Source organism: Hibiscus syriacus, unplaced genomic scaffold, assembly GCF_006381635.1.
Source record: "Hibiscus syriacus cultivar Baekdansim isolate YM2019G1 unplaced genomic scaffold, ASM638163v2 tig00000340_pilon, whole genome shotgun sequence".
In the NCBI taxonomy this organism is placed as follows: Eukaryota; Viridiplantae; Streptophyta; class Magnoliopsida; order Malvales; family Malvaceae; genus Hibiscus; species Hibiscus syriacus.
In genome coordinates, this window is record NW_024061783.1 from 6,058,888 (window position 1) to 6,069,048 (window position 10,161).

The 10,161-nt window shown below is 36.8% G+C and overlaps 1 protein-coding gene across 1 annotated transcript; it reads left to right on the top strand.

Moving 5' to 3' along the window:
* Positions 1 to 621: 621 nt before the first annotated feature.
* Positions 622 to 9,214, top strand: LOC120198117. The gene is made up of 4 exons (XM_039199526.1): positions 622 to 720; positions 8,724 to 8,827; positions 8,920 to 9,018; positions 9,184 to 9,214. Exons 1-4 carry the CDS (start codon positions 622 to 624, stop codon positions 9,209 to 9,211), a joined length of 330 nt encoding a protein of 109 aa, XP_039055457.1. The 3' UTR covers positions 9,212 to 9,214.
* The last annotated feature ends 947 nt before the right edge of the window (positions 9,215 to 10,161 follow it).

Here is a 10,161-nt window from a genome sequence, read left to right on the forward strand (position 1 = left end):
AATGCGAACATGGAATCTTGGCAGATCTAAATGCGAACAACAGAAACATGGAAACTATATTATATATATGTAATTCACAAGTCGCACTCCCGTCGCACTCACTGTGTTCCACTTTTGATACGCCTGTGGTCCTTCAATTCAGCCAAGCAAAACCAAACAGTCCAAATAGAAAGCGTCACAGCCCGTAATGCTATCATATACTCAAACATTATAGAATAGAGAAGGCAAAAACTATAGAGATGGAATTTTATTTTGCTGCTCAGTCATTTCAATCCTTTTAAGAAAAAAATCCAAATTTCTCCTTCACAGAGAGAAAAAAAAATTGTCTAGAAGAGGAAGAAAAGTTGGGTCTCTATTGTTTGTGTTTCTTTCAATGGTTGAATTATAGAAAATCGAAACAAATATTTCATTTTATTCCCCTTTCGAATTTAGGAAGGGAGATAAAACGAAAATAGCTAACTCAAGATGACATATTTGATTTGATTTTGGGAGTATGGTTGAATCTAGGCCTTTAGCTTTTTCATTTTCGTGATTCATTATTGGATAGTGAGAATGACAGGTTCATACAAACTCGGAAAATGAAAAACTAAATAAAGAAACAGACATAAATGCACAGAGGTGATGAGGTGGTCGCAGCTGCGGCAGGACCGCCACAACCGTTGGATTAGAAATTATCTCAGGTTTTTGGTGAAAGAATCGCTGGAGAAGAAGTTCAAGAAGGTAGATTATTATTGTTTTATGGATCCAACTATTAATTTGTTGATTTTATTGGAACTAGGGTTTAATTTGGTATTTTGGATCCATTTGGGATTATGGGTTATTGAGTAATTATTGTTTAGGTTAATGGGTTGGAAAAAGTTGTGACTTTTTTTGTTTGCTTTATATTTTGCATCGCTTTGGTACCAAATAATGCTTTCAATCATTTCTGGGTATTTTGTTGTAAATAAGGTAGGATGGAAGTGAACTTTAAGTTAGTGATGGTGCATGCATAAAGGGTTGTGCCATTTTTTCTGTGTTAATGGCAGTCCTTGAATTTGAGTCATTTCTGTACCTATTTTCTGTTTTTTTTTTGTGGGGGTGAGGGGTAGGGGAGGTTGGTGCATGCCAATTCATTTACAGTATTCATATTTTAATTAAAACTAGAATCTGGGTATTGTCACTCGGTTAGGATGGAGATAGACTATGTTTCATGAGTTTATGTCACCTTAAGGCTTAACTCGTGGATGAATGAAAATAGTGGTGTTGCTTGGGCTTACTATTTGTATGATGGAGGATAAAGATGGCTATAATTTACAGATTCCTAGGTTTTCTTGGTGGTGGTTTATTTTAGATACGAATTGGTTATATTATGGTTAACTTCCAAGTAAATGGGATACACAGAAAGTGAGTTAGATTATAAGTTGAATAATGTGAGATTGTATGGTGCTTGTAAGAAAGATGTAATTCAGTGATTGGTAGATATTTGATCTTTTAGATTCTATTTTAAATTTGTATCATTTATTTTAGTAACTCAGTACTGAAACTTGACTTACAATTTGAGTTCAACATGTGTAATGAGAAAGATGAGAGAGAAAGAGAAAAATGTAGAGAGAGAGTTTCAAAGGAAAGTCAGTCTCTGATGAAAACTGGACGGTGTTTATCGACAATCTTAGTAGGAGGGTGTCCCAATGTACGTTAAGGGAAATTTTCCTAGTCCATGGTCCTATTGAGAGAGTTTTCATTCCCAAAGTAACTAGGAATCCAAAATACAAATTTTCAACGTTTGCCTTTGTTAAGTTTAAGAGTGAGGCAGGTTTGAAGAGGGCAGTCGAGGTCTTAAATGGTGTACTGATAGATGGGAGGAAGATTTTAGTTGGTCCTGCAAGATACAAGGGAGCTCCTTCCTAGTTAGAGGGGAAGAATATTGCCTAAAAGAAGGTTCTCAGCCAGAATATCGTTGAAACATCCAATTCCAATCAGGCGAAAGTTTTAAACAATTATTTTAGGGATGTTAGGTCTTATAAAGATGCTTTCTTATCAAACAGAAATGCAATGGGGAACAGGGCGACTTTATCCGATTATATTCATAGGGGGAAAGAGAAGAAAAATATTCTGGAAATGCATATTCCTTCCGAAAGCTCAAGCTGGGTTAAAAGGTCATTAACGGGATTATTAAACATTCATTTCAGATTAAGTCAGTTCGGAAGGCTTTACATAAGGACGGCTATGAAGTCCAAATTGCTAGATGGGGACATGTGTGGAATTCTTGTGTTATTGTCTTTAATTCATCTAAAGAGATGCGGGATACTTGGTTGAAGAGGAAAGAAGAATTTGAGTTATGGTTTGATCGATTGGCACCTTTTTTGAATGATGAGAGAGTCCCAATGGCCTTTTGTCTGGTGGAATTAGTGGGGGTTCCTCTGTTATGCTAGAATGATCAGTTCTTCGAACAAATAGTCGGGAGATGGGGAATAGTTGTTGACATTCATGATGCCACTAGGAAAAAAGAAAACCTCACAAGGGCAAAAATTTTATTGAGGGTGGCAAGTTGTTTTGATGTTCCGGAGGTGATCTCTCTTGGTTCATATGGAAGATCATTTACAGTGTGCATCAAGGTTGGATCGGCGTGCGAGGCTTCAAGTTCTTTTTTTAGCAGTTCTCCGGTGGAAGATTACGGTGGGGGACATTTTGGAGAGAAGATCACTGTAGAGGAAGAAGTCAAATTGATGTCAGGAAGTGTGAAAGATACAGATTGTTCAGTAGAAGATTTTCGGTAAAGAGTTGACAATTGGTTTGACAATGGAGCTTTTCTTGGTTCTGGGGGAGTTGGTGGGGAAAAACAACTCCCAATACTTACCATAGATAGGAATGGCATTAATTGTGGACTGTCAGAAAATCAGAATATTGGGAGTATAAAAGTGGGTGATTTTGCCGAGTTAGGAATTAGAAATTCAAAATCTTCTGCTTATGGATCACAGACCCAATCAGATGATGAGGGACTTTCTGGGCCTCTTATCTCAAAAATAATTCCAGCTGGTCCAACAATTAATATAGATAAGTTTGGCAGAATGATCCACGAGCATAATTCTGTTAACTCTGGAAATACTAATAAAGAAGAGGCGAATGAGTCAGATTCAGAGAAGTGTCTTCAGACTGGATTAGGGCTTATTGGATCGGAGTTAATGTTGTTAGATCCAAGTATTAATATGATAGAAATCTTTTCAAGGGGGAGAAATCGGTACAGAAATAAAAGAATGTTGTTATAAAAAAGTGTTCCATTAGAGAGAAGAAGAACAAGCAGCTATAAGAGGGTTTATACAAGGTCTAGGGACAGAAAATTATGGCATGGAAGCATTTTGATTGTTATTCCTGAAAGAGAGGAGGATTTAATCAGTAAGGAATGGGAGTTTTAGTCCTCAAAAGTTACTCAACAAATAGTGGATGCGGTGGTTGAAGGAGGGTTGTCGGTAGGAGAAAACACTAGATTCATTTCGGGTGTTGACATCAGAAGTGCTAAAAGGCACCTATTAAGGGAAGCTTTGGAACAGGTGACCATTTCAACAGTGTCTTCTTCAGCTTTTTCGAGTGTAATTGAGGAAGCCCTAGCAACTTGGGAAATAAGCAAGCTATTGGGGGTGTCATTTAAGCAAGGGAAGGAGGCTTTTCTGGAAAAGATTATCAGCTTGGAGAAAGATTTTAATATGGTCAATCAAGGTGATCTTGATGGGGGTTTAGATTGTTGACTATTTAATGATGAAGATTAATTTTGTCATTGTCTCATGGAATGTTAGAGGTTTGGGGAGAAAAGAAAAGCAGAGGGCTGTTCAGAGGATAATTGATAAAAATCACCCACAGTTTCTTTGGCTGCAAGAAACGAAAATGGAGAAGATTCCTAGATCTTTTCTTAGAAGAAAGGGGTTACGTAATTTTAAAGGTGTTATTGAATCTTCATCGGTTGGTTCATCAGGGGGTTTAATGAGTTGTTAGGACGATAAAATTTTTTAATTGTAAAATCAGTTTATTTGTAGAAGATTCATTGTTTTATCAAGAAAATTTCATGTCAATAATTTCATTTGTATCTTCATCAATGTTTATGGCCCTTCAGTGGAGGAGGAGAAAGATAGTTTTTTGAAGAGTTGAGTATTTTCATAGGTGGTCAGAGTGCTCCTATTTGTGTAGATGGGGACTTTAATGTATATCTACATGAAGAAGAGAAGGTCAGAAGAACTCAGAACAGGAATTCAATGAGGATATTCAAACATTTTTGCTTCAAACAGGCTTAATTGATCTACCCTTGAATGGGGGAAGGTTTACTTGGTGCAATAACCAATATACCCCTACTTATGTTAGATTGGACCGGTTTTTGGTTGATGGTCAATTTCTAGCTGCATTTCCCGATATTGTTCAATCCTTATTGCCAAGGTCTCTTTCAGATCATAATGCTTTACTGTTGGAAAATGGAGGTGTCAATTGGGGTAAAAAACCTTTTAAACTTTTTAATTATCTCATGGAAGAAGATAGGTTTGAGGATTTGGTCAGCTCTTCAATTCAAGAAAGCAAGAATCATCAGAGGAAGGCTGGAATTTATAGTATTCTGAGAAATACAAAAACGTCTATTAAGAATTGGGCATACATGAGGGATCAATTTCCAGGGGCTCATATTTCAGAGTTAGAATCGAGGATCCATATGTTACAAATGGATATCCAACAGATGCAGGATGGTGTTATTAGTGAAAAAGAAGCAGAGTTAATTTCAGCAAAAATAGAACTGTTGAGACTATATAAAATAGATGAGCATATTTGGTTCTGAAATTCCAGATCAAAATGGATTGAAGAAGGAGATCGAAATATAAGATTTTTTTCATAATTGTGCTTCAATTAGGAAGAGGAGGAATGCTTTAAATGCTCTGAATATCGGGGGTAATGTTATTCAAGAACCGTCACTTATTAAAACCACTATCAAAGACCACTTCTTTAAAATTTTCAATGAACATTTGATTTTAGAAGTGAAAGAAATAAGATTGAATTTTCCAAGTATTTTAGTTGAGCAGAATCTGTGTTTAGAGAATGAATTTACAGCGGAGGAAGTCTGGGAAACCCTAAAGTCTTGTGATAGTAACAAAGCACCGGGAACAGATGGTTTAAATATAGGCTTTTTCAAAAGGTTTTGGCATGTCCTCAAGGAAGATATTATGAAGTTCTTTCATAATTTCTACTTGGGGAAAGATTGGGAACATGGGGTTAATCATACCTTTATTACTCTCATTCCAAAGGTTTCTAACATTGGCGGTTTAGATGACTTTAGACCTATTAGCCTAGTTGGTGATTTGTATAAGATCATCTCTAAGTGTCTGTCCAGGCGATTTAGGGGTTGTATATCAGACATCATTAGTCCAACTCAGTTTGCCTTCATTCCCGGTTGACATATTATGGATTGTTCTCTAATTGCTAATGAAGTAGTAGATTATTGGAGGAAAAATGGACTTAAGGGCTGTGTTTTCAAGGTTGATTTCAAAAAAGCTTACGATTCAGTTGAGTGGTCAGTTTTATTTATAATAATGGAGAAAATGGGATTTGGTTTTAGATGGAGGGGCTGGATAAAGTAGTGTGTAACCACAGCTTCTGTTTCGGTTCTTGTTAATGGAGTTCATTTCGAGGAATTCTCAATGTCTAAACGTCTTCGATAGGGTTATTATTTGTCTCCTTTGTTGTTTACCTTAGTAGATGAGCTACTCAATTTATTGATTTGAAGGTTTGTATCATAGGGTTTAATTTTTGGAATGGTGATTTACAGGGAATAGGGGTATGTTAATGTGTCCCATTTACAGTTTGTTGATTATTTGATCATATTTTCTGGTGCTTCGAAAATACAAATTTTGAATGTTAAGAGGGTGCTGCGAGTGTTTCAAGTGATTTCTGGTTTACAGCTGAATTTGAAGAAGAGTAAATTGTTTGGTGTTAATGTTAATGAAGAGGAATTGTTGGAATGGGCAACTACTATTGGTTGTTTAGTGGGAAGATTTCCTTCAAAATATCTAGGGCTTCCTCTTGGTGCTAGTAGAAACTCTGCAGCTATTTGGGATCCTGTCATCAATAATTTTTTTAACAAGCTATCCGGGTGGAAGGCAACCTCTCTTTCATTAGCAGAGAGGTTAGTGTTAATTAAGGCGGTTCTTTGTTCGCTTCCTACATATATCTATCCATGTTTAAAATTCCAGCTTCGGTTCTTAAAACCCTTAACTCTATTATGTCCAATTTCCTATGGGGAGGGGGAAATGACATTAGAAAAATTCATTGGGTTAGCTGGTCCAATGTAAGCAAGTCGAAGAGTGAAGGGGATTTAAGAGTTCTTAATCTAAACTTGATGAATAGAACGCTTTTAGGGAAATGGACTTGGAGGTTTGCCAATGATAGAGAATCAGTTTGGAGGGAAGTTGTTTGTGCTAAATATAGACCGGATTCTTCACTTTTACTTTTTGACAGTAAGATTCCACCTAAGGTATCCTGGATTTGGAGATCAGTGCTAAATAATTATTTTAAAGAAGACTATTTTAGCACTAAATTTAGAAGCATGTGTAGTTATCATGTTGGTGATGGAAAAACTATTCGGTTTTGGCAAGATATTTGGGCTTTGGATCATCCACTTTCTGTCATATTCCCAAGACTATTTTCTATTTCCACAAATAAGTATGGGAAATTATCTAAATTTGGGGAGTATATCACTTTCGTATGGATTTTGGATGTGAAGTTTAGAAGGAATCTGAATGACTGGGAACTTGAACAGTGGTCTAACTTGTTGGATGTCATTACAAATTTTTCATCATCATCGGAATTTTTTGATCGCTTGATTTGGAAAGGTACTGGGGATGGGGTCTTTACTGTTAGATCAGTTGTTAATCTTTGTTCATCGAAGACTTTGGGATCGGAGGAGGTCTTTTTCTGGAAGAAGATTATTTGGAGAGGTCTGCTGCCTCCAAGAGTAGAGTGTTTTCTTTAGCAGATTGTTCATGGGAACCTGGCTGTTAGGATAGAGCTTGTCAAAAGAGGAGTTCAAGGAATTGAAGATGTGTTGTGCCCCCTATGCAAGATGTTGGATGAGCCTTCCTCTCATTTGTTTTTCTCTTGTTCGGTGGTGTGGTCTCTTTGGAATAAGTTTTTAAATTTTTGGAGGATTTGTTCTTTTTTTCCAGCGGATGCTAAAAGCTTTTTCTATCTTCGGATGGTTTGAAGTCTAACTCTACGATATAGCCTTTTATTCCTGGGGTCGTTCTTTGGACCACTCGGAAAATTAGGAATTTTGTTGTGTTTGAAGGGGGAAAGTTTGACAAGGCAGAATACTTCTTTTTAGCAAGGTTTAGGCCTTCTTCTTGGTTCATAGCAAAGCATAAAGAATTGACTATTCCTAAGGACTCACTCATTGCCGACCCTTTTTTAGGGGACTCTATTTCTCTCCACTCTAATCAGATTGCACCTATTTTACCTTGGTCTCCTCCTCCTATGGGTTTTGTTAAATTAAATGTTGATGCTGCCACTGCAAGGGATTGGAAGAAAAGCGGGTTAGGAGGAGTTTTAAAAGATTCCTCAGGTTTTACTTTAGGATTTTTCAAGGAACCTGCTGGTCCGGGACCTCCTACTTTGATGGAATTAAAGGCTATTCTTAAGGGGTTGTCTTTCTTTGCAAATTTCGAGAGAGGATCAAGGACCGTTTGATTATTGAGAGTGACAGTAAGGTGGCAGTGGATTGGATCAAGGAGGTTGAATTATGTCCTGTTGTTTATGCCTTCTTGATTAAAGATATTGTTCATAGGCTTAATGCCTTTGAAGGTGTTGTTAGATGGGTTAATAGGACAACCAATTTAGAGGTTGATGCCTTAGCTAAAGAAGGCATATGATGAGTTAGTGTTGTTATTTAGGGTTGTTTAGGGTTGTTTCTTGGTTTCCTGTGTTTTGTTAGGGGATTCCTATTGTTGTTTCTTTGTAATTTATTATGATGAATATAATATTTAGGCACTCTTTTCCCCCTTCCGTTGATTAAGGAGATTTCCTACAATACCCATTAATCAAAAAGGGGGTTTTTAACGAGGCCTAGCATTCTTATAAAAAAAAGTTCAACCTGTGTAAGTATAATGTGTGTAAATGTTGAAGTATGCCACTGAAACAGATGAATAAAGACTGTAGGCTTTCAGAAACATTGAAGTATGTGTGGCGATATTTAAGGTTGGATTCAGTGAGGTATGGATAACTCTCTGAAACATTTCTGTTGATTCTGGTGGAAAGGAGAATTATTTATTTACCAATAGTGACTAAAGTGTAGCTAAATAATGCAGAATTCTATTTTGAGTTCTGAAAAACAATGAATCATATTCTCTGGCTAGGATTCTTTTGGAAAGGAATTATCTTGGACTTTCTTATGATCCTAGTGCTTGTCACTAGCCGTGTGGTACTTCCCTTTTCATTCTTTCTTGTCTCTCCAAATTGAGCTTGTTATTGCCCCAATGACATTTTTCTTAAGCTTGGCAGAATAGTAGTGATTCTATGGCAATGAGAATATGCATTACAATGTGTGGGTTCTTCATGTTAGGCATGCCAGAAATATTTTATGTTGTATAGAAAATAAAATTGTTGACAAGAGAGTAGAGACTGAGAGTTGTGATTCTTTGATAGAGAGAAAAATAGTTTATATTTACCATTTCTCTTACTGGAAGTACAATATTGTAACTAAGAAAATATTTTTCCTCCTGCAGTTGATATTATTTCTGCCATTGAATTTGATAAAACTGGGGATCATCTTGCCACTGGTGACCGCGGGGGTCGTGTTGTTCTGTTCGAGAGGACAGACACAAAGGATGTGGGTTCTGCTACCTTTGTTGATGTTGATATATTACCTTATTGTTTTCCTCGGGTTGCAACTATTATTAATTTATTTGACTACAATTGTAGCAAGGTGTATCAAGAAGGGATCTGGAGAGAATGGATTATCCAATTAGTCAGCACCCTGAGTTTCGTTACAAGACAGAATTCCAGAGCCATGAGCCTGAGGTGCTCTCTCATTACTTTAAAATGCAATGATGCATGCACACACATACACATACAACCTTAGAACCTGTATTCCACTAGGCTCAAGATTTTTGCTCCATCTTCATCTGAATAGTTTTCCCCTTCTCTTTCCAATTTAACCATCTCATTTTTTTTTGGATAATGCAGTTTGACTATCTCAAGAGCTTGGAAATAGAGGGAAAAATCAATAAAATCAGATGGTGTCAAACAGTCAATAGTGCCTTTTTCCTCCTTCCCACTAATGATAAAACCATCAAGTTTTGGAAGGTAGGAATGAAATATGTGTTGTAGCTGCTGTCTTAGCTCTGTCTTGTTTTAGGTTGATTGTAGATTGTCCATATTAACACTATGCCTGCAATAAGTAGTGGCTGGCTGCTCATTCATTTCTTTTGGAATATTGTAACCCCCCAGACTCGGTCTGTAAGATAGACCCAAACCTAAGCGGGTCACATATCCCATTCAGAGGTTTTTTATATATATAACTTATAGAACGTTAAATATAATATAGAACATAATATTAATAATACAGATATGTCCAAAACGATAATAAAAAACATGTCACCAAACATAACCGAAAAACATATAGAAATATATGTTCGTACAAAATAAAGTAGTTGATTTCTCCTGATGCCAAATCTGCTAGCTTACGGTCTGCTGTTATCTGAAAAAGGTTAAAATTTACAGAATGAGCTAAAAAGCCCAGTGTGTCCCATACATTGTATAACATATACACAACAAAATAATTCAGATAAGATAAAACAATTTATCAAATATATTTTAATAACATGCACACTACCCCCATCCAATCACCAAATTGTGTAGGTTCACCTGAACCGTACACCGCCTATACACCAGTAAGGCTTAACCTGTGCACAAAGTAGAGGAGCCTAGGAAAACTGTAAGGTTTATCCTTGCACACAGCAAAGGGACCTGGGAAACTGTAAGGCTTACCTTCGAACACAGCAAAGGGACCTGGGAAACTGTAAGGCTTACCCTTGCACACAGCAAAAGGGACCTGGTAAACTGTAAAGCTTACCTTCGCACACAGCAAAGGAACCTGGTAAACTGTAAGGCTTACCTTCCCACACAGCAAAGGAACCTGGGAAACTGTAAGGCTTACCTTCG